Source organism: Tasmannia lanceolata, unplaced genomic scaffold (assembly GCF_043159265.1).
Source record: "Tasmannia lanceolata isolate RefF3 unplaced genomic scaffold, GAP_Taslan_0.1 ptg000018l, whole genome shotgun sequence".
Lineage (NCBI taxonomy): Eukaryota > Viridiplantae > Streptophyta > Magnoliopsida > Canellales > Winteraceae > Tasmannia > Tasmannia lanceolata.
In genome coordinates, this window is record NW_027518695.1 from 29,584,417 (window position 1) to 29,610,475 (window position 26,059).

Consider the following 26,059-nt stretch of genomic DNA (forward strand, 5'->3'; position numbering starts at 1 on the left):
GATCGTCTAGTCTTCTCCTCTCGATCAATCAACCTCCTAGACAGACAGATCCATACCTCATCCTCAGGTAATTGATGTTCCATCCACCTCCATTTCTGTTGATTCTCCAGTAGCTTCCCGTACGCGATCCCGTATTGTTGCTCATCTGATCTCTCATTTTGTTTCTTATGGTCGGATTTTCCCTGTTTATCATAGTTTTTTGTATGCATTAGCTTCTGTTACTTTGTCGAGGTCGGTTGCAGAGGCACTTCCTCATCTAAGTTGGCGTGCTGCTACGAATATGGAGATGGATGCCCTCCATTCTAATAGCACTTGGGATTTGGTTTCATTGCCCCATGGTGCTCAAATAGTTGGTTGTCATTCGGTGTACATGGCCAAATATTTGCCAGATGAGACCATTGAACGTTTAAAGACACGATTAGTGGCCAAGGGTTACACTCAAACCTTTGGGGTTGACTACACTGAGACGTTTTCTCCAGTTGCCAATATTTCTTCTGTGAGGGTTTTGATTTCATTAGCTGTGAATAAGGGCTGGGTACTTTATTAGCTTGATGTGAAAAATGCATTTCTACATGGTGATCTCGACGAGGAAGTTTACATGGAGAAACCTCCAGGGTATATTGCTCAGGGGGGGAAATCGGCTATCTGTATGTCAACTGTGTAAAGCCATCTATGGGCTAAAACAATCTCCTAGAGTGTTGTTTGGGAAATTTAGTGAAGTTGTTCTAAGATTTGGCATGAGGTAGTGTGCAATTGACTACTCAGTATTTAGCTCTCAGTCTGATGATATATGTATTTTCTTGATTGTCTATGTGGATGACAATGTCATTACTAGAAGTAATATAGAATGTATTCAAAGACTAAAGACACTCCTTCAGAAAGAATTTTGCACTAACGATCTTGACCGCATTAGATACTTTCTTGGAGTTGAAGTAGTTCATTCACGAGGAGGATTGTCCTTGTTTCAGAGAAAATACGTGATGGGCGTACTAGAAGAGATAGGTTCTTTGGGAGTGAAGCCAACTGAGAGGTTCCCATGGATCCTAATATGAAGCTTTATCCTGATCAAGAGAATTTGTTAGAGTATCCAAGCATATAGATGAGATTAGTTGGTGAACTTATCTACTTGACAGTGACTTGTCCAGACATTTCCTTTAAAGTGGGAGTTGTGAGTCAGTTTATGAGCTCTCCACATACCTCTCATTGGGTGGTAGTTACCCAAATTGTCAGATACTTGAAGAAGGCTCCGGGTAAAGGCTTGTTCTTTAAGTGAGATAACCAAATGAATCTTGAAGGGATCACTGATGCAGACAGAGCAAGATCTCCTGCAAATATATGGTTGACTAGAAGATATTGTACTTTTGTTGAAGATATCGTACTTTTGTTGGAGGGACTTGACGTGGAACAAACAAGAGAAGATCAGGTCGGGCAAGAGGGCACAATCCGAAGCGTTCGGCAAGCGGTATCACCCAACCATCGATCAAGTGAGGTTCGGAGAGGGGAGTTAATGCCACAACCTTGCAAATGGTCCCTTGATGCGGTGGTGTGAGCTCCTAAGTGTCATGGCGAAGCAATAAGCAGGATATAGTAGCTAGATCTAGTGTAGAGGCTGAGAATCGAGCTATGACACATACCTGTGGGGAGTTAACCTGGCCAAGGTCGTTTATGTCTGAAATTGGTGTTCTCTCTTACTCTCCAGCCTTGCTATATTGTGATAATAAAGATGTTGTTCACATTGCCTCGAACCTCGTTTCCCATGAGCAAACTAAACACATTGAGGCGGATTTCCATTTTATTCGTCAGAAGGTACAAAGTGGGGAAATATGTATAGTTTTTACTAGATCAGGAGATTAGGTAGCTGATGTGTTTACTAAACCTCTTGGAAAGGCGAAGTTAACTGACATTTGTAACAAGCTGGGGTTGTATGATATATACACTCCAACTTGAGTGGGAGTGTTGAAGAAGTGGTGTAATTAGAGTACCTGATTTGGAGAATTCTTGTCATCTCACATGTAACCATAGTAATGAGTACGTATATAATACATATTATGAGAGGAAGAGCATTGTTGTTCTCTTTTCCTGTACCTTCTCTCTCCACCTCCTTTCTTTTTTCTCTCTTTTCTCCAAAGGAACCTGAATACGTTGAACAAGACAGTAGTGAAGCGAGTACCGATATTGATTTCGGAACAACTCTCATCATGACTGACCATCTGACGAAAACCCTTGACATTAGCTATATCTTATCTTTTCTTCATCTCTAGGATGTATCTTTGTAAATCTTCACAAGATACGCCTGCTAGTGGGTCTGGTAGATGTGCGAAGGGGGCTTGCGATTTTCTGATTTGTGTGGGCCTGGTGACTTTCTTTATGGCCAACACAACAATAGTTAATAAAGTTAATTCATCGGCTGCTAATGTAGATAACCTTTGTTATACAACTATCAACTGTACATTTATAGGATTTCCTGAAAAATAAGTTTATAGTTTTGTGATCCACCATTCAGATGGATTAGTGGGAGTTTTTGAAAGTAGATATGCTCATTTCCTTGAAGAGTCCTTAGATATAAGGGATCCTCACAAATTAGTTAAACTATTTGAAAAAGCAAAAGGAAAAGAATCAATTAGTTTTCCCTTAATCTGACGACCTTCACCTATGCTGAAAGATCACTTCGTATTCTTATAGAAAAGTGATTCCTCTAAGCCATTGACTTACCACTGATTTAGATAAGTGGAAAGCAGCAAAAGATGAAGAGATAAATTCCATTGCTAAAACTCAAGTATGGGAAATAGTTGAGTTTCCATAAGACTGAAAACCCATAGGGCGTAAATGAATTCTTAAAAAAAAGGTGAATCTTAGATTAGATGGGTCTATAGAAAAGTATAAAGCAGAATTAATTGCCAAGGGATTCACAGACAAAAAGACGGAATCCGCTATGAGAAAACATATTCCTCAGTAACAAAGTTTACATCCATTAAAATAATAACGTTTATGGTGGACATATACCAGGACTTAAATTTTTTTGAAAGGGATATCAAAACTGCTTTCCTCAATCGAGAGCTCAATGAAGAAACATAAGTGAAACAATATGAGACAATATGAGGAATTTGGAATCGATTATCAAAAAGATGAATTGTGTAAGTTAAAGAAATCATTGTATGACATTTTAATTACTGGAAACAATTTTTCTAAATATCCCAATTTGAGATGGACATGAGGAAACCTCATTTGTTTGAGAAATAAAGATAATAAGAGATAGGAATAACTAGAATCTTAAACTTACCATAAGAAACTTATCTAGAAGAAGTCCTTGAGAAATTTAAAATGAACACATCTAGAACAATATATAGCAAAAATAAGAAACTATCTAAGAAAATAGTATCAACTTGTGATGAGGAAATAAATGAAATGCACAATAAACCTTACGCTTTGGCTATAGGCAGTTTCACATACTCTGTTGTTTACAAGATCAGACATAAGTGATGTTGGAGGTCTCGTGAGTAGCTTTTAGAGCAACTCATGTGTTGCTCTTTGGTTAGATGTCAAGGGAATCATGAGGTACTTGAAGGATACAATAATACTTCAAGTTGACGTATCAAGGCATTTATATGGGAGTTAAAAGGTATTTGGATGTCGATTAGGCATAAGACACTAAATGCAGAAAATCTATTTCAGGATACATCTTCCTATTAGTAAGTGGAACAATATCCCGGTCGAGTAAGAAACAAATTTGTGTAGCTTAGTCTACAATAAAGACAGAATTCATTGCCAGTAATGCAATTGCATTAAAAGTTGGATGGATCTAAAGTTGTGACAAATATCTACGATCCTATTCAAATTGAGATGCTTCATGGAAGATTTGAAGCAATGACACAAATCTATTGATCTTATTCACATTGAGATGCTTCGTAGAGGATCTTTAGTTGTGATAAATATCCAACGATTATCTATGTAAAAAGAAAGTGAAATCAGTGAAAAAACTACCCTCAAAAGAAATTATCGCCGACCCACTGATAAAACCCGATGGATATGAAGCCTCTTTAGGTTGCAGATGAAAAGTCTCTCCATGGGGTTAAAAGGTGATTGACAAATCTCGGACATGATGTCCATGTGGTAAATGTTGGATCGTGCGGCCATCAGCCCTAGGAGATCCTTGATTATCTAATCGCGGCCATTGGTAAAGATTATCACATGACAATCCCAGACATATTGCACAACCCACTTGCACTATTTTTCAAATTATATTTATAGGTATTATTTTATCTAAAAACTAATTTTCAAATGGGTGTCTTTACCAATCTCATTGCTTGTGTATCGGGGACTTTGAGAGAGGATGAGTCTACCATATCAATTGAGAATCAGCTTGGTGTGGGTGACTCATTAGGTGGTCAACAATATCCCACCTGGTGAGAGGGTAGTCAGCTAGTGCCGAAAAAGCTGGAAAGACTAAAAATTCACACCCTCCTAAGAGAACATTAGAATTTCAATTGGGAGACCCCCCCCCCCCCCCCCCCCCCCCCCCCCCCCCCTCAACACTTGGCATTGATACCCCAAGGCATGGTTTCAAATTTCCACCGAAACCGAAATGACCGAAATGCATAACGCAAAATCGTAAGTATAATAGCTATATACTATATTAGTATGTATTATATAAGAGAAATGATAGATGCAAGGGAGCCCTTGTATAAAGAGTTGAAAAAGGGCTCTTGATTGGATCCACATCATTTTATATAACCTTTTAAAATTGGTTGAGAAAATAAAATCGGTTGCACTTAATGACGTGGATCCAATAAAAGGGCCCTTTTCCGGCTACTTACGCAAGGGCGCCCTTGCATCCATCATTCCTCATTCTATAATTATATTTATGAAGTGAATGCATTATTTATAAATATTTATATAAATTACATGTGAAATTTGACAGGTACTACATTATTTGACATGAGCAACCGTGCATGCCATTAAGTGTTTGGTGCATGCACGGTTGCTTTTGCTTATATAATGATTTTTAAGTGCATATTTGGGCTTATTCTAGCCTTTCTTGAATTTACATCTTTAAATGGAAAACTCTTCTAAAACGGGATTCCATGTAGAAAATAAAGAACGAGTGATTTGGACAAAAGGATTTGGCACCTTCAACTTTTTTTGGCATTTGTGGATATAAGCGCTCCCTTTATTTTGTTAGTAGCACATGTGTCACGATGGAGGATCCTGTGCTTTTTTAAACACGGTATCGTGTTTTCCTAGCAATTCTCTCTTTAAATTATTCTATCATTCGCATGTTTTCATACGTTTCCTTCATTTTGCCGGATCTCCACCGAAATCAAAACGTTTCCGTTTTGATGCAGTGCCAACATGGCAGCCATGTCATGCCTAGGTGGTTTTGGTGGAGTTCCAAGGTGCAGTCCCTCATTAATGTTGCTGGCCCGTTTTGAACCTGATTTTTTCAGCTCCTAAATGGAAGAATTATGGAAAGTGGTAAACTACAAAGTTGTAGGTCTCTTTGAGATCTTTCCAACAAGCATTTCTGCTTGAAAATTGGACAAGAGGATAGAAAGTTATGGCAGTTTTTGTGAACTGTGTCTGTGGGTTCCCAAAACAGTCAAAGTTAGTGAGTTCCTATGCAATTAATATTATGTTAGTCCCTAAGCTAGCTAGTGGAGGAGCTTGAACGAATTTTCTTTGGTTTTCTTTTATTTAAAGAGTTAGAAACTATTTTGAGAGGGGATTTTGGATGTTGATTAACTTATGTAATTGATGGAATATCAATTGGGTTGAGCATTGCTCCCATTTTCTTCTTCTTCTCTTGTTGTGTTCTTGATTTCTATTTTTCTTCTTCTTCCCTCTTAAGCACCCGCATTATCTGGTATCAAAGCCAACGTTATTCTCTTGGGCTAGCTTCGATTTGATTTTCATGGCGGCACGAAGAGGTAGAGGAAGGCGTGGTAACCAAATGATGGAAGATTTGAGAGATGAAAGAGATGATGAACTTCAAGCACTTCGAAGACAAGTTGAACAACTTATCATGCGACTTGAACGCCAAGAGGCTCGTAGTGAGCGTGGTAGATCAAGCCATGGAGGTTCTAGTGATGAATCCGATGTGAATCCCTTCGCTAGTACTCGTGAAGAAGGTAGGTTGGGAAGGTTCTATCGTGATTTCGACACCGTCAAGATTGACTTGCCGGAGTTCCATGGTCGTCTACAACCCGAAAATTTTCTTGAATGGCTTAGTGCCATTGAGAAGTTCTTTGATTACAAGGAGACACCTGAAAGCCAACGTGTGAAGCTTGTGGCTACAAGGCTTCGTGGCTACGCTTCAACATGGTGGGATAAGGTTCAAGAGATGAGAATCCACAAAGGAAAGCGTAAGATCTCTTCTTGAGAGAAAATGAAGTCAAGGCTTAAGGAGAAATTTCTTCCGTTGGATTTTTCCCAAATTATCTTTTCTCAATTCAACAACCTACGCCAAGAATCCAAGAGTGTGTTGGACTACACCGAAGAATTCTACAAACTTATGGCTCGTAATGATATTCAAGAGGGTGAAGATCAACTTGTGGCAAGGTATGATGATGGTTTGAAGTTTTTCATTCGTGATGAGGTGGAAATGCACCGATCATTGAGCGTCAATGATGCTTATCAACTAGCCTTGAAGGAGGAGGCTAAGCTTTCTCGTCGTGGTGCTAAAAAGTATGTGGATGTTCGTAGTCTCTATCCTTATTCTAAAGGTGAATCTTCACATGGTGGAGGAACAAAGTCAAGGTCCGAATATTTCAACAAAAATTCTACAAAATCAGCCCCTACACATCAAGTTGGAAATCATCCCAATCGTCCCAACAATTCAAATGGTTGTTTCAAGTGTGGTCAAGTTGGCCATCGTTTCAAATATTGTCCAAAGCGGCAAGTAGTGGCCTTCGGTGATGAAGAAAATGATGATAATTTTGTTGATGATTCAAATCAGCCCATATATGATGAGGAAGATAACATACAACATGAAGAAATCGAACCGAAGAAGGAGAAAGCTTGGTGATCCAAAGAGCACTTGCTACACCAAAGGTTGAATCCGATGATGATTGGCTCCGTTCCAACATTTTCAAGACTCGATGCAAATCTCATGACAAGGTTTGCACCATTGTGATCGATGGTGGGAGTTGTGAGAACATCGTATCTCATGACATGGTGAACAAGCTCCAACTCAAAACCGAACCATATCCAAAGCCCTATCGGATTGCATGGTTTAAGAAGGGTAATGAGGTAAAAGTTATTAAACGATGTTTAGTTTCATTTTCTATGGGTAAGAATTACCATGATCAAGTTTGGTGTGATGTTGTCCCTATGGATGTGTGTCACATACTCTTAGGAAGGCCATGGCAATATGATAGAAATGTTACCCATGATGGTCGTAAAAATACATATACCTTTCGAATGGGAAAAGTGGAGATTGTTCTTTTGCCTAGTAAGGAGGAAAAGACACTCAAATCTTTACAAGAGGAGGGTAGTAATTTTCTCACTTTATCAATGTTTGCAAGAGAAAGTGAGAGTAGTGGTGTCATTTACATGCTAGTTGCGAAAGATTTGGGAATATCCTTTAATGTGCCTAGTGAGTTAGACCCTCTCTTGGAGGAATTTAAGGATGTCACACCCGATGAGTTGCCCAATGGACTCCCTCCTTTAAGAGACATTCAACATCAAATTGATTTAATTCCTGGTTCTAATCTTCCCAACAAGGCTCACTACCGTATGAGTCCTAAAGAGCATGAAGAGTTGAATAAGCAAGTCATGGAGTTGTTGAAGAAATGTTACATCAAAGAAAGCATGAGTCCTTATGAGGTGCCGGCATTACTTACTCCAAAGAAAGATGGAACATGGCGTATGTGTGTGGATAGTCATGCCATAAACCGGATCACTATCAAATACTGGTTTCCCATTCCAAGAATTGATGATATGTTTGATATGCTTGCCGGTGCAAAGATATTTTCCAAGATTGATCTTAGAAGTGGCTACCATCAAATTCGAATCAAGTCGGGTGATGAATGGAAGACTGCTTTCAAGACATGTGAAGGCTTGTATGAGTGGCTTGTTATGCCATTTGGTCTCTCCAATGCTCCAAGTACCTTCATGCGGGTAATGAATCAAGTCCTTCGCCCTTTCATTGGAAAATTTGTTGTTTATTTTGATGACATTCTTATTTATAGTCATGATAAAAGTGAGCATGTAGAACATTTGAAGGTTATTCTAACCACTTTGAGAGGTGAAAAACTCTATGTAAACCTCAAAAAGTGTTCTTTCATGACAACTAGCCTAGCTTTCCTAAGCTTTGTTTTGACTTCAACAGGGATTAGAGTGGATGATGAGAAGATCAAAGTTGTCCAAGAATGGTCTACTCCAAAGAGCTTGTAAGAAGTGAGGAGTTTCCATGGATTGGCCTCATTTTATCGCCGATTCATAAGAAATTTCAGCACTATATCAGCCCCCTTGACGGATTGCATGAAAAAAGATGGGTTCAAGTAGACTATGGAGGCCGAAAAGAGTTTTCAACTTATAAAAGGCAAGTTGTCTAGTGCTCCTGTGCTTGCTTTGCCGGACTTTGAGAAGATGTTCGAGGTTGATTGTGATGCCTCTCATGTGGGCATTGGCGGAGTACTTAGCCAAGAAGGTCATCCCATTGCCTTCTTTAGTGAAAGACTCAATGAAGCAAAGAAGAAGTACTCTACCTATGATGTGGAATTTTATGCCATTGTTCAAGCACTTCGGCATTGGCGATCGTATCTTGTTCAAAGGGAGTTTGTTTTGAATTCCGATCATGAAGCTCTCAAGCACATCAACAATCAAGGAAGCCTAAATCGAAGACATGCAAAGTGGGTTTCTTTCTTACAAGAATATACTTTTGTGTTAAAGCATAAGAGCGAAAAGTGCAATCTAGCGGCGGATGCTCTTAGTAGAAGAGTGGCTCTTCTTAATTCCGTGAGTGTGCAACTTGAAGGGTTTGATACCATTAGAGACATGTATGCAAATGATGAAGACTTTGGTGAAATTTGGAAGCTTTGCAAAGAAGGGAAGCATGCAAATTATCTTCTTCAAGATGATTTTCTCTTTAAGGGAAATCGCTTATGCATTCCAAAATGCTCCCTTAGAGAGTATGTTATAAAAGAACTACATTCGAGAGATTTGGGAGGACATTTTGGAAGAGACAAAATTATTTTGCTAGTGAAAGAAAAGTATTTTTGGCCGACCATTTACCGAGATGCGATGCGTTATGTGAAGAGATGCCGAATATGCCAAACATGCAAGGGACAAACGCAAAACACCGGTACCTACACTCCACTTCCACTTCCTAATGCTCCATGGGAAGATGTTAGTATGGATTTTGTGGTTGGCTTGCCGAGAACTAAAAGAGGTAATGATTCCATCTTCGTAGTTGTTGATCGCTTCTCTAAAATGGTCCATTTCATTCCTTGCAAGAAGACTATGGATGCTTCTTATGTTGCTAATCTTTATTTTAATGAGGTAGTTAAGCATCATGGTGTTCCAAAGTCCATTGTTTCGGATAGGGATACTAAGTTCCTTAGTCATTTTTGGAGATGCTTATGGAAAAGAATTGGTACTCTTTTGCTCTATAGTAGTGCCTATCACCCTCAAACCGATGGACAAACCGAGGTGGTGAACGAACTTTGGGAAACTTGCTTAGGAGTTTGGCGGCAAAGAGGCCCAAGCAATGGGATATGGTGCTCCCTCAAGCGGAGTTTTCTTATAATTATGTTGTGAATCGTTCTACCGGTAAGAGCCCATTTGAAGTGATTTATGGAAAAACTCTAAAACACTATCTTGATCTTGCACCCATTCCCGATCCATCATTGTCTAACAAGAAGGCGGAAGATTTTGCTACTACCATGACAAAGATTCATGAAGAAGTGAAGAAGAATCTTGAAGAAAATACCGAGAGGTACAAGCAAGCGGCCAATACTCATCGCCGAATCAAAATCTTCAATGAAGGTGATCTTGTGTGGGTTTATTTGAAGAAGGAACGATTTCCAGCCGGATCCTATAACAAGCTCAAGGAGAAGAAGATTGGTCCATGTCAAATTCTCAAGAAAATCAACGACAACGCATACAAGATTGAGCTCCCTCCAAATATCAATACTCATCCAACTTTCAATGTCAAAGACTTGACAACTTATCATGGAGAGTTTGATGAGAACTCGTGGGCAAGTTATTTCTCACCCGGAGATAATGATGCAGTGCCAACATGGCAGCCATGTCATGCCTAGGTGGTTTTGGTGGAGTTCCAAGGTGCACTCCCTCATTAATATTGCTGGACCGTTTTAAACCTGATTTTTGAGCTCCTAAATGGAAGAATTATGGAAAGTGGTAAACTACAAAGTTGTAGGTCTCTTTGAGATCTTTCCAACAAGCATTTGTGCTTGAAAATTGGACAAGAGGATAGAAAGTTATGGCAGTTTTTTGTAGACTGTGTCTGTGGGTTCCCAAAACAGTCAAAGTTAGTGAGTTCCTATGCAATTAATGTTATGTTAGTCCCTAAGCTAGCTAGTGGATGAGCTTGAACGAATTTGCTTTGGTTTTCTTTTATTTAAAGAGTTAGAAACTATTTTGAGAGGGGATTTTGGATGTTGATTAACTTATGTAATTGATGGAATATCAATTGGGTTGAGCATTGCTCCCATTTTCTTCTTCTTCTCTTGTTGTGTTCTTGATTTCTATTTTTCTTCTTCTTCCCTCTTAAACACCCACATTACGTTTCCATGATCGAAACTGAAATTGAAATTTAAAACTTGCCCAAAGGATCTTATCCTTCTCTCGACTTTCTTCCCTTTTCCCTCATTCCTCTTCCCTAACTCTGAGCCCTAATTGTGTATAATGCAAGTAAGACCTAGGACACTCTGATAAAGAGTCCATTTCGAAATGGATCGGACTGAAAAAGGAGGATCCGAAAAGCACTAGGATTAGACCAATAAGGAATTTGAATGGATCTTGACCAAGAGATATATAAAATTGTACCACAAGAGATTCATATTCAGCAGATACAAATTCCATCCAATTGATGGTTATGATGATCACGCAATCACCCCGTGGAAACACTAGTGGGCTTTACCTGAATATCCATATAAAGATGGGGATGAAGGGTCCCTGGAGTGACCCACAGCTGTAAGGGTTGCCTGAGGCCATGTTTGCCAATGTGTGCTACTCACGCCCAAACATCATCAAACTGTATTTCAACACATTCAAGATCAATGTAGTAATGCCAAAAAGAGATGGGGTGCTATTATTAGTTCTAAGCATGGTTTTAAATTTCGTCCGAAATCAAAAAATTCAGCCCTAAATTTTTCAGTCAAGACCGAAACCGAAACGTTCCGAAACCGAATTTGGTGGTACGTTTCGGTCGAAAGTTCAGAAATTTCATCAATTTCAGCAAAATTTGAAAAAAAAAAAAAAAATTTATTTCTTTCCCAAATTTCAGCGGGTAAATTCGGCCAAAATTTCAGCCCAAAATATCTACATTTCATGTCTCTTTACCGAATTTCGGCGAGGTCCGAAATTAATCCCGAAACCGAAATTTCAAACCATGGTTCTAAGACACATAAAACTTTATCAAAGATAGTAGTTTATAGGGATGGACAGAACCCGGACAGAGATGAGGCACACGGACAGAGATGAGTCGGAAATAGTGCACTAGCACAAGCATTGTATTGATAAATACCCATGGAAAACAAGGTTGAGGAGGGTTAACCCTAACCCAATCCATCTTAACCATTTGGTTGAGTCAGATAGAGTTCGGGTTAGCCTGGGACAAAAATTTAAAAAAAAACAATTCAAACAAAATGGATGTTGGGTTGCAATAAAATAAAGACAAAATTAGGGGCCGGGACAGGCTCGGGTCCGGTTGCCCAAGGCCTCAACCCTAACCCGACCCAGAACTAAATTGGGTTGGCTTCTCCAGACCCAACCTGTGGAAAGGCCAACCCAACCGGATCCAAAATAAGGTTGAACCCGTAAGGTTCGGTCTAGGCCATCTCAACCTTGAGGTCGCTGGTTCGATCCCAGCTTACCTACCAAAAGAGAAACAAAAAGGGGGTTTGGTTTGGGCCAGACCTAAGTCACAGCCCCAAGCACACTTCCCTTATCTTCAGCCTGTTTTTAACACCCATTATATCTCTATAATTTTGTGTTTTGGTCTCCAATTCTTGTAATCTTTATGTTGTGATTATAAGAGAAATTATTGTCTCCTAGTTCACTATTTTCATGTTGTCTTTTATCTGTGATGAACAAATCCATGTTGGATAGTATGATTGACTTCAAAGAATACGAGTCGGTGGAAAATTATGAAATCTTTTAACAGGGGAGAAAGAATAACAGAAAGAAACAGAGGTATGTACACCATTGCCAAGAGATGGATAGACCACATCAATATGATAGTTCTGACACAGGCACCTACAAACACACAGGTACATACAGAACACATGTATTTATTTCTATAATTCATTAGGAGAAATAGAAAAAGACATGGTAGATGCTTAGGTAAAAAGCATTAGGAACTAGTATCCCTACTCTCCTCTAGACTCCATGGTAAGCAACATAAATTCAGCTCATTTAAACAAATGGGAAACCTTTAACCCACAAAGGCAAAGAAGAAAGTTCAGACATCAACAGTCAGAAAATAAAGGGAAAATAATGGAAGAAGGCTAAGGAATTAGAGGTACTATTACTGAAGATGGAAAAACTTAATACCATGCCAATGCCCTTACTCTGTGATGACAAGATCATCAGATTGGTAGAGTTTGGATATTTGACACCACTACAGCACAAAGTAAACACACTCAAACAATAGGTATCTAAGGCTTTAGTATATCATTATCTAAAGCTTAACAAACTAAAAGGGATGACATAATAGTAATGTGGATACCATTTCCTTGTATACTACCATGGTGCCCTGTATCATAGTGACAAATATTTGTCTCGGGATTTCTCGAGGAAGTGTGTCGGGATATTTTTAAAAAATTTGTTATTTTCCGGGTTATATTGGGAGAAAAACTGGGCAAAATAAAATGTATCGTATATATAAATATATATATTTAAGAACAAAATTAGGACAACAAATAATATCACAAATTTATGAGGATGTCTCTGATTTTTTAGAATCAAAATTTAAGGATTTTTGTCATTTTATCAAAAATAATTGTAAAATATCGCGATATTTTCCAAAATATCAGAGATTGCAGTGTTTCAAAACGAACATTTGGATCAAAACGTGGCCAAAGGAAATCTCAGTCAACTCAACACAACGCAGTCAAGCACTCAGTTGACCGGGCTAAGTACTCAGCTAATGCAGTCATAAATCGGGAGAGTCAAAAGGAGTTTTGATTGACTTTGTAGGATAAAATGCAGACTCGGACTAGAACACAGAAAAAGGTAAAGGGGAGTCGACTCAGAGGTGTACACGATAAGGTGGGAGAAGTTAATTGCTTAAAGATCCTCTTAAGCATGAAGTGCTAGTAGGCTTATGACCAATGAGGAAGTTTGTCAAGGAACCTAGGCGGGACTCGAGTGAAAACTGAAAATCAGTGCATCAGATCATGAATACACTTTGAGCATTATATATACTGATTCATAATGGTCAAGAGGACCAGTTCAGTAGCATTCGGGAGTTGAAAGTTGTGTCCAACGGAAACGGAAGTTGTGTCACTTCCATGGTTCAAATATATTGGGATCTATTAGAGAATGGGAAAGAAGGGAGCTGTGTTACCAGGAGAAGCGGCATGGGATGTCAAGATCCTCAAGTGTCTGCCATGGCTACTACTAGAAATCGTAAATTTAACACAATAAACACACACCCCCCCCCCCCCCCAAAAAAAAAAAAAAAGTCTGCATATCAACTCGTAAATTTCCTACTTGGTTCAGCTAATAAGAGAAAATAGATAAATATCAAAGAGATAGTTAAATGAAAAGAACCCAAAAGTCGAAGAGAAATCGAGTTCCATTCACCACATTATGGGCATGAGTATTAATATGAAGCAAGTGTTCATAGACACGAGGATAGCAGCAAAAGGGCATGGACAATGATCATAAAATGATGTTATGGGGCTACAACCACAAAAGATAAAAGGTAAAAAACTGGAAAAAAAAAACGACACTTGAATTTTTACCAGGTTTTGAAGGGTCCGATGTGATTCAGAACTCCTATACACATAATTGCAAGAACACCAAATCTTATATGCTGTGTACCAACCTTAACAAACCAATATGGGGCCATATCAACTTGCATTTGCCTATATGTGACTCATTTGCTCTTCATGGAGTGTCATGAGACCAATTTATAGCTAATTTTCACTCAAGCACTAAAAGCATGAGACGAAGCATGAATCAACAAACCGAAGTCAGATCAATGGATTTGCCTTTATGTTTTTTGTCATACACCATTTTATCATTATATTTTACTATGTTTTTTGCTATTTTATCTTCTAGGAAGGGTCCTGTAACCATTGGTCATTAAATCTACTTAAATTGATCATCATAAACACAGAAAGAAGCATGAACCGACGAATCATAGGCAGATCAACGTGTTTGGGTATTTTCCCCCTCTCATGTTAGATGTTAGTTGTAGATTATAAAAACATGCATTGTTCATTGAGTATGCCTGTACTTTGTGAGATTGAGAAAAACTTGATGGTTATTTAAGAATATTTTGTCATTTTTTATTAATTTTACTTTTTCGGTTTTCCATCTTCTGATGTATAGTTAGTTCTTCCTTTGTTTCTTGATGGCTCTACCATGTTTTTACAATTTTTGAGGTTAGATCTAAGCTCTATAGATCTACTGGGTCTTTTGTTTGTTATTTTTAGTTAATCCTTTTGTATTTGTATAGTTTTTATATTTTCATGCTTATTTTGCATTCTCGTTTCATATATGTTAATAGTTTATCTCATTGAGATAGATCTCCGTGTTTTAGTTTGATCCCACCTAGCTATTGGTCAATGCCCCTTAATCTTTTTCCTTCTTTTTTTTACTTTTTTTGCATTTTTTTTTTCATTTCATCATGTTTATCTTTCTTTCAAGTTCGATATTTGACTCTTTCACCTAGATCTATGTGTCTCCACTTGTGCTTGTTTCTTTTTATATTTGGTCAATTCGTCAAAGTTCCTTATATTTTATTTGTTCTTTTACTCACTTTTTTCCCTGCACGACATTTTTTTTTTTTATTTCCTTTTTTTTTTTTAAATGGTGCAAAATCTATTTGATAGAACTGGACGAATAACTATGAAGAGAGCAAGATGACTGAACTGGTCACGACAGTTGAAGAATAATCACGAAAGAAACAAATATCCATTTTATCAGATAGCACCTATGATCTGTAGACACACAGACACGAGTGTCGCGTGTCGACACGGACAGAGTGTCGGACACGGCAAACCCCCAAAATTTAGAAAAAGGGACATAGCTAAAAACAACAAATATTACTTAAAGAAGAGCTAAAAAAAGAGTTTATAATAAAAAAAGAGTTAAAATCAGAAGAGGTAAACACAATATACAATAATAAAACAAAAAATCACACTTGACATGGCACAAAAATGTGTCCACACACCCACATTAAATCTAACACTTACGGCAATACATTTAAAAGTGTCCAAAGTAGTGTCGACAAGGGTGGACACGCGTGTCCGCTAAAACATAGGATAGCACCCTCGTCAACAATCAAGAACACATTTGAAATCAGCAGTCAACGCCTAACTCCTCTCGCTAGTTCGTCGGCAAGAGTCATACAACAAAACATTTCACTCTAGGGGGGACTGCAGCACCCAATTTTACTTGGGGGCTGAGTCCAAAACACCAAAATCCATATCAAGGTGAGGAAGTAAGAAAATGACACTTACGACACCTTTTTTTTTTAATGGACACTTAGAAACTTAAAATACCAAAGAAGATGAGATTTCGTAAAATCAATATATCCTCTGCAAAGAAGAGAGAGAATTTTCCTCAATTGTAGGGTGGGTTATGAGATTTTTATGACCCTTACAGCTTTAAATATTCAATGGGTATTATCGACAAGTTACGGACCTTTCTCCCATATGGGAAGTCATTCCATCTGGTGATAATGGCAGAATAATATGGAAAACTTACGTGGTCAATGGACCAAAAGAAAGAGACGTATTTCTGAGGATGATGTTTCCTCAGTTGGAAAGATGACTGTTGGTATTCTACAGCTAGTTCGGAATTCTTGGGAAGACACATCCAAAATTGAAAAAATATTGCTTTTTGCTGCTCTAATTCAAATAAAATTGTGGTTACATGGCTGCCTCCATCCAATACTCTTAAGCTAAACTTTTATGGGACTTCAAGAGAAAACTGGGGACATACTCTTAAGCTAAACTTTTATGGGACTTCAAGAGAAAACTGGGGACAATTAGGGTAGGTAGAGTGATAATAAATTGAGAAGGATAGTTGGTGGAAAACTTGTCAAGTCCAATCGGAATGAGGAATTCAACTGAAGCGGAAATGGTTTTTTTTAATGGTCAAAGATTTTATTAAAGAAAGAGACCGAGAGGGTCAAATACAGAAAAAAGAAAAAGAAGAAGAAAAACGAGGCTATACAAGAAAATAAAGATGAGGACAAGGATAGAAAGAGAAAATCAAGGTGGGAGGAATCGAATTGTTAAAAAGCCTCGAATCGGACCCCAGCCCTGGCAAGCCTATCTGCCTCTCCATTGGCAAATCTCCTAATATGTCGAAAGGAGATACAAGAGTTGCCCACAATGTCTTTAATCTCATTATAAAAAAATTAGCAAATCTCCAAGGGAACACATGAGAGCCAGATAACCAACGAATGTTAGCTCTACTTATTGGTCTAAATGTCCTCAAAGATCATCCTACAGGTTCATTTTGGATTGAAGGAGATTCACCAAACGTAATTCCGTTGGTATCTCAAGGGACTTTTGGTCCTTGGCATCATGGGACTTTTGGTCCTTGGCATCGCCAAATTCTACATTGGAGATTACAGAGTTATGTACAGAGCTTTTGCCTGTGCTCAAGCATATTCCTTGCAGAGTTAATGTCATGGCAGATTCACTTGCCTGTGTGAGGGATTTGAGAAAGAGATGCTTATTATGGGGGATGCTTTGCCTCTCTTGTTATGTTGTCTGCAACTTTTTTATTTTTGTCCCTTGCTCCTTATGTTCTTCTTGGATGTTATAGTTGGGAGCAGTGTTTCAAAACGCAGATGTGGGTCAAAACGCGGCCAAAGCAAAATTCCTAGTTGACTCCGCACGACGCAATTGAGAACTCAGTTGACATGGTCATAATTCGGGAGAGTCAGAGTTTCGATTGACTTTGTAGAGCAAAACACGGATTCGGACAAGAAAACAGCCAAGGTAAAAGGGAAGTCGACTCTGGGGAGTCCACTATGTCGTGGCGGAGTTTTTCAGTCGCCGCTCAACAAATTTATATGCATATATATGATGTCAGAGTTCTATGGAAGGACGGAGAAAGCAATCTAGGAGTCAACTAGATGGAATCCAATTCAAAAATCAAACTGGAAACAAGAACGTAATTTTAAGAATAGAAGTGTGCTAAAATTAGCAACTGTCCCAGGAGATGGGGAAATATCCAACTGTTACTTCTTCACAGAAGTTGGTTACACACATACGTGCTAAAATTAGCAACTGTCCCAGGAGGTGGGGAAAGATCTGACCGTTAGTTCTTCATTGGGAGTTGGATATATATTAGGAAACCCTTTAAAAATGACATTATCAAAGTTGAGGGAAATCGGATAATGATTACGACCTGAAAGGTTTTATCAAATCTGCAGAAACCACCTCAACTCAGAACTTGGTCTGATCATAAATCAAAATCTAACCCTTCGATCAGGCTAGGATTTTGGTATTCCTGTCTGTTATGGTCAATAAGAAACCCTGAAGTTTCTAGTCAATCCTTCCATTGGATCAACAGCTACGATCATTCATTGGATATTGTTATGAGGCAGAGAAAATCAGGCAACTGATATCCTGAGAGGCGTGATAAAGTTGCCACAGAACTAGAAACAAGGTAAAGTACACTAAAATGACCAAAGAATAGATATATGTACAAAACATGCCAAAAAGTATTAAACCTAAAAGCATAAAAGAATCTCTAGAGGAAACAATAACTATTGCCAGTTTCTGGGACAATTGCAGCAAAAGAGAAAAGAAAGAAAAAAACCATAGGCATATCAGCCAATACAGACAGCTTTGACAACAAAATCCAATATGAATACTAGTTTGGATAATTAAAACCTTGGCAATGTCATATATTGCTCAATATTTAAAGGCTACGTTTGTTTGCACTACCATGTTTTGATAATTGCGTTAACTCATATTGTTTTTATATAATTTAAACAGCTGGCAAAGGTTATTACAGTTCCCAAAAAGCTCTCAGAAGCCAATTAAAGAAGAAAAGACAAGCTGACTTTGTGCAATTATTAAAACTTGGTAGTGCCAATATCAGTGGTCTATTTGAAATGCTTTACCAAAGAAAACTACACAGGGTCAACTCAATATTAAAGTGCAGATAAACAATTTGTACATTGCACTAGATGGAAATTCCTTACCAATATTTGAAAAGCTTTACCAAAGAAAACCATACAAGGTCAGCTCATTATTAAAGTGCAGATAAACAATCTGTGCGTTACACTATCTTGAGGAAGTACCATAGGTCCATAGCTCCCCAGTTATTTTTCTTCTTTCATATTTGAGAGGCTTATGACTTTTGAGGAATACGATGAATTTACGATGCATCACAACCAAAAGATAAATCAAGTAATACCATTAAAATCCAAGAATTGCAAAGGGGTAGGATCTGAGAGGCTTATGAGGAATGGGCAGAATCTACAGTACATCACAACCAAAAGATAAATCAAGTAATACCATTAAAACAGCTTTATCCTACTAAAAAAGCACCTGGCACATTCAAACATTGGGAACCTCAATAACCAGACCAACTTCCTCAAAGCAATTATTGCTCGAGATAAAACCAGTTGAAAATTCAAGCTAACTCGGTATTCCAAGCTCAAGAAAGCTTTCCTCTGAATATGATTTGGTGGTCTCAGATAAGGGATAGCAAAAAGTTTTACACCACTTGGACAAGAGAATTGAACCCAAAGCTATAGAGATGGCATTAGGTAAAAAACTTCAATGAGTTTAAGAGTTCAACCAAATATTCCAACATAGAAAATGGCCCATTTTCATTAAATTGAAAGGAGTAACTACATAGATACTCCGGTTACTTGGCAACCCAAATTCCCATTCCCACTCCATGACCTTATTAAAAATAAAAACAAAACAATAATTTGAAATTCACAGGCAATTATATAGCAAACTTCATGTTGAACTGATAATTACCATATAAAATCATGTCTAACAATGATCAGACATAGAGACAGAGCTTTGCACAAACAAAAGGAAATTCCAAACGCTAACATAGGCCAAAACCTCCAACCCAATTTGTATAAACATTTACTGACCTCAGATGACCCACACAAAGAACAAGACAATGAGAATTACAAATCAGACAGCACGATCAGGGTATGTCCTCAATTGTCCATCGGGCCCTCTCTGGTTCTGCTTAGCTCCATAATTGCTTCGAAAAGCAGAAGAATCACCATCCAACTTCCCACTTTCAGCTCGTGGCGGCGTTGTACGAGGCACACCACCATAAACACTACCAGCTAGTCTATGTGCATCAACACCACTATAATTAAATTTCCCATTAGTGGCCCCCAGGACCCCGTGATAAGAACCACCGGTCCCGCCCACAAACCCGCCTACTCCGCCATTGACATAACCAGGATAGATGGCAGCATTACCATAAGGCGCGGGGCTTCGTCTGCCTCCTATTATCCCCAAGCCATTCCAAGGACTTCTTGGAACTGCCATCGGTGCCCCATAGCCAACTCCGCCGTATGCTCCCATAGGGTACCCTCCGCCGTAACTGCCTCTGCCAAAAGGGTACCCCACATTCCCATAGCCAGAAAAAGGTGGAGGTGCATAACCATGAAAGACCCCATGCCTAGGACCGTAAGCTGCAGGATAAATCCCACGATAATTACCGAAAACAGACGCTCTTCCACCGCCCATCCTCATACCGTATCCATTATTGTTATCACTGCTGTTATTGCTATGGTTGCCATCTTTGGGAACAGCCCTCTTGACCTCCACTTGCTTGTCATTCAACTCATGGAAACTCTTCTCCATTACTTTATCCACAGTTTCCTCCGAATCAAAGGTGATGAATCCAAACCCCCTTGGCCTGTGGGTTGAACTATCATACATCACAACAACATCAGTAATCCTACCAAACTTCTCAAAGTAGCCCTTGAACTCCTCCTCAGTTAGACTAGAAGACAAACCCCCCACAAAAATCTTCTTAGTCCTAAACTGGTTATCACTATTGTTACTAATAGTGTTCTTACTTGACCCTCTATTCTGTTGTTGGTGGTGTTGGTCACCCCTTGGTAGAGCTTTTTTCACTTCAACCTATAGAAACATGATCCAACCAAAAAAACCCACCAAAGAAAAACTTGTAAAAGAACTATTTATGTATGAGGAATTAAAAAATGAAGAGACAGGTAGATAGAGTCATAGAGATATATACTAACCATTCTTCCTAGTATGAGATGCTTGTCTAGGAGGGCATTGTCAGCATCAGATGGATTTGAGAAAAGAACAAACCCAAAACCCCTTGCAGTTCCAGTATTTCTGTCTCTCATGATCACAGAATCAACTACTACTCCATACTTACTAAAGTGATCTTTCAGGGTTTCTTCACTTGTTTCCCATGAAATACCCCCAACAAATAGCTTCCCTTGGTCAGTTTCCATAAATAGAAACCAGAAAAAGAAACACCCAAAACCCAAACAGAAAAACAAACCACAAGAAGATCCAGAACACAAAAATAAAGGGTTTTAGGAGAAACCAGAAGTAGAAAAGGAAAACCCCAAAACCCAAACAAAATAAAGTGTTTTAGGAGAAATCAGAAGTAGATAAGGAAAAACCCAAAGCCCAAAACCTAAAACCCAAAACCCAAACAGAAAAACACAACAAGAAGAAGACCAAAAAGAAAAAATAAATAAAGTGTTTTAGGAGAAACCACCCAAAGGCCAAAACCCAAAACCTAAACAGAAAACACAAGCAAAAGAAGACCAAGAAAGAAAAAAAAGGGTTTTAGGAGAAAACAGAAGGAAAAAGAAAAAGAAAAAACCCAACTAGGAGAACCAAATAAGAAGAAAAACCCATAAAGAACAATAAAAAATAGAGTTTGTTTGGAGAAACAAGAACAAACTGGAAGGAGTGGGGTTTTAGAGAGACAGTGCGGCTATGTTTCTTTTTTTAGTTTTGTTGGGTTTTGGGAGAGATGAATGGCTGATGTTTGAGTCTTGGTTTGCTTCCCATGTTTCTCAGCCCTTGATCTCTTATAATAATAAGCTTTATTATATATGTGTTCATCGTGTCAGAATATAATAGGCATATGAAACTAGGTTTTGGTGCTTTTGGGCTGAAAATGAGATGAGCTTTCCGTACAGTTTCCTTGAGATTTAGTGGGGAGATTTTATAGGGATTATGAAGCGACTTTTTAGGGTTTAATGGTTTTGTTTGCATTTGAGTCAGGTCTCTTGGGTAAATTAGGGTTTGTGATTTTGTGTGCATTTAGTTAGGTCTGTTGGGTTAGAATTCGATTAGGATTTAGGGTTATTTCTAAGTTTCTCTGATGATTGGGCCTTGGGAGACTGGGGTTTTAGGGTTTTAGGGTTTTAGAAGTTTGTTTGGAGAAAGTAATAAATATGAAGGTGTGTATACATTGTGGGTCGTTGTCATACTCACACCTCATATAAGAGAAATTGGATGGTAGAGTTTCAATGGGAAAAACTAGAAAATGACTTGTGTCTCGGATCCAGTTCGGATCCTCTTGGGAAGAACTAGAAAAGGACTGGTGTCGACTCTCTTATCGGTCCATTTCTTCGGATCCTACTTCAGGTGTGTCTTGGTCACGATCCATTTCAAATCAGACCGCCATCGGTGTGTCCTAGTATGTCCTACTTATATTTTACACAGTTAAAATTTGGGAAGTGATATATCCGCCGGTGTCCCAAGTAATCAAAAGGGGCGGATATGTCACTTCCCAAATTTTCGAAAAAAGGCAAAAACAAGCCTAAGTGTGACAATTAGCTGTGATTAGCGGCAAGCAGGGGCGGAGCCAAGAATTTATACTTGGAGGGGCCGGACTAATTTATACCGGCCTCCATTCATCATTGGGGGGCCATGGCCATTAAACTAACCAGGCATGCATGTACCTTCCATGAAGCATAAGAGGGATTTTGCAAGTTATTGGGGGCCATGGCCCCCTAATGCTATATGTACCTCCTCCCCTGGAGGCAAGGGCGAGCCACAACAGCGCCGACGAAGTGGGACTTAGGCCAATGGTTAGAGAAGTAAGAGATGAAAGTGGCTAAATATGTGAGAGAGATGAATGAAAAATATATAGAATAAGAATAGTTTGAAAAAATGCCAATGGCTTATTTTTACTAAAATATCCCTAAAATAATAATTAAAATTATAAAATATTAGAGGGTATTTTCATAAATCATATCTATATATAATAAAGAGGAAAGGGTGTTTATTGTTCACCACTGAGGTGGACATTCCCCTCTTCTTCCAACTAAGCATCTATATCCTGCGTGGCAATAGAAAGTTGAAGAGTCCCAGAAAGAGAAACAACGTGAAGTGTTCTAAACGCCCAAGCGACTCGAGATTTTCGCATTTCCTGATTTTCCGATATGATAATTTTGGCTATTTATTCCGTAATAAATTCTCCAATATTTCGTTGTTTCTTTTCCTGATTTTCCTCCATATACGCATCACAATCACTGAAAATCTCTCCCATATCCATCTATAAATGCATCACAATCACCTAAATAATGTGATTTCTAAAAACGTGTCTCTACTTTAAATCCATCCCTAAAACTTACGTCCCTTCAATTTCTCAAATTTGTGCTATTCCCGACATCTAAAGTCGTATGTCTCTTGAACTTTCCAGACCTTCCAAGAGTTACAAAACTTTTCCCTATTTAATCCATACATTTTTAATTTAAGTTGCCGATTTCCAATTCCCCTTGATCACTCAACCGTTCGTCTGCCTCCCATAGTTTCCGTGTTCACTCTCTTTTCCTATTCCAACCCTACATACAATGGGTCTTCACGACATCGCAGATTGAGTTGCAGAGAATACTAGGTGATTTGGAGAGTTTTTCACTTTCAGTTGGAATGGGATTTTATTTTTCCTATTTGTCTCATTACTGATTTGGTTTATAGAAATGGATTTTAGAAGTTTTTGTGGTTAATTAATGATTAAGTGGATAGAATTTTGCAGGTCATTTTAGGCAATGCCGAGCATGGATATTGGTGAGATTTTCTTTTATTGGGCTTATTTGGGCTTTTCCTTGAGTTAACTTTTCCCCATTTCACACTGGTGAATTCCTTTGGGAATCAATTCTCTGACTTGGGTCTTTTTTGTCTCTCATTGTTATATTCTTGATTTGGGTGTTTTTTGCAGGTAGTCGATGGTTATGGGATAAATCAAATACATTAGAGATCAATATTTTATAGTAATTTTAATTCTTCAGTGTAAGTTATGGTTTGTATTTCAAGATTTCTTTTTATGTTGTTTTTTTATGATTTTGCAGAAAGTGGAAGAAACATGGGATCCTACCAAGCCAAAAAGGCCTCCAAGCGCTTTCTTCGTTTTCATGTCAAAATGAGAAATCTATCAACCTCAACTATGTCTTTAAGAATTTTTACATGATTTTAATATCTTATTTTCCAAAGAGGAGTATGTAAGTGTTCATCATAAAAGGAACACGGGCAACGGATCTTTGGCGGTCCAACTTTGAGAAAATCACAATTAACCATATGGATTGAAATTGAAACAGTAAAGGGAACATACCGAAAGCCGAATATCGTTTTGCTATCACTGGAAGGATTCCATTCCGGTATTTTTCCACACTCCACAACAGACGGTGATGGGGACCGACTTCCTCTCTCTTTCTGCAGTGGATTACAAAGAGAATGACGTAGAAATTATTGTGTGCAAGTAGGGACCGGATGAGAGAATAAATAGACATTTATGAGAAGAAACACAACTCCTCATCACGCTGGTTTCCTCCCCAAAAGTCTCTTACATTTACACCCCTTCTTTTATGGCTTTTCACTTAATGCCTTTTCACAAAACCAACTAACAAAATGATCCAGGCCGTTGATCTTGCACATGCCACATCCACCGTTAGGATAATTTCCTAACATTCTCCCACTTGGCCAGCAAGATCTTTGAGCCAAACATAAGGATCATATCTTTAAGTTAGTTAGATAGTAAACACAACATTCCGTTCAGTAAAAACTACTAACAATAAACCATGTAACCATTGGGTCACCAACTCTACCCAATAGCCTACCCCACGATTATATCATTAGTAATACTTACTAACATGAATGTAAACACATGCATGCATAAGATGTAAATATGGTCCAAAACAGTCTACAGACATTCTACCTCTTACTCACAATCCATTTACGTAATGTGCACAAAATGGAGCGGTAGAAAATAATATATATCATAATCATAAAATAAAATGTGATCACAACAGTGTATCTCAATACCTAATGCAGACTCTCACTGTCATAGGCTATCAAAAGTGTCAACCAACCTTATGCGCGCTACATGCTCTCTGAAGAGCTTTGGTGACAAGCCCTCAGTCAAAGGATCCACCAACATAAGTGCGGTGCTTATGTAATTTTCAGATACACACTGATTCTGAACTTCCTCACAACAATATGTCAATACATTGACCTCATTACTTGATTTGTCGTTCTTGGAATTGTAAAACCGCAGCGGAATTATCACAATACATTCTCAGTAACTTGTCGACTATAAACAAGATAAAACCCTGAGACAAAATTCCACGACTTCAAGGCAAGGTACAAGGCCTTGAAGTACACAATAAACTCCGTACCCAAGGTGGAAGCAACTGAGTGTCAATTTGACATTCTTTCACGATTTAGGACTTTCTGCAAAATATACTAGAGCAAAACTCTAGGTGTTCCAACAACAGTCGGAATTAGATTAACCAGTCACACTAGGGTTATCTCATTTACTTTATGTAAGCATTAAACCTTTAGTCCCTTACAGACAATATATAACCTTTTGGCAAATTTTCAATGATCCATACATAAATAACATTGGTATTTTCTAAATTTGCCCACCGTATAGGTTATACACAGATAGGTGCAGATTTAAACATTCAATAGACCCTAATTGCGGAACTATTAGGGAACCTCTTTATCTGCTCCTATAATGAATCGATCCTGGGACCTTGGAACTGACTGAATATATCACCCTTAACTATAGGAACACTACAAATGGAGTAATTTATCCATGTTCAATACTTAGGACTTTACCAAGATAGGCTTTCTGCAATCTCAGCAATCCTCGAGTCCCAACTAGGTGAATCTAAACTCCTATTATGTAGGATGCTTCACCTGAATTCTTTTGTATGAATATCATTGAACATGGCTAAGTACTACTAGCAAGTAGTATACCATCAAAACATAACACGAGGAAAATAATATTACTCCTCTGACCTTAAGATATATCCATTATCCCCTGACAATTCCTTAAAACTTAACATAGAGAGTACTTGATGAAACTTTATGTACAATTGTTGGGAAGTCTGCTCTAAACCTTAAACAGAATCTCTAAGTCTACAGACTATGTGCCTCTTTCCTTAGCCTCAAGGATTGTTCGGTAGTCGTCACCACCGAAACATCTATAATGTGGGTTGTTAACTTATATGTGTCTTTTAATGTTCCAATAAGCATTGGTACCACCTTCTCTTGGATCACCAGTACCGGTACTACAATCTGGTTCTCCTTAAAGGTGATTTTACTAAAGACACTACACTCCCACTAAGGTCACCATCCTTTAGAAGTCTTGGCACATTTAATCCCGACAATATACGTAGTATGGGTCAATCAACAGA

General features: G+C 38.4%; 1 protein-coding gene across 1 annotated transcript; it reads right to left on the bottom strand.

Moving 5' to 3' along the window:
* Nucleotides 1-19,338: 19,338 nt before the first annotated feature.
* LOC143849954 (heterogeneous nuclear ribonucleoprotein 1-like) lies at nt 19,339-21,444 on the bottom strand. Its single transcript, XM_077359271.1, has 2 exons — nt 20,630-21,444; nt 19,339-20,507 (listed from the first exon to the last, which is right to left on the bottom strand). Exons 1-2 carry the CDS (start codon nt 20,849-20,851, stop codon nt 19,539-19,541), a joined length of 1,191 nt encoding a protein of 396 aa, XP_077215386.1. The 5' UTR covers nt 20,852-21,444; the 3' UTR covers nt 19,339-19,538.
* Between the last annotated feature and the right edge of the window lie 4,615 nt (nt 21,445-26,059).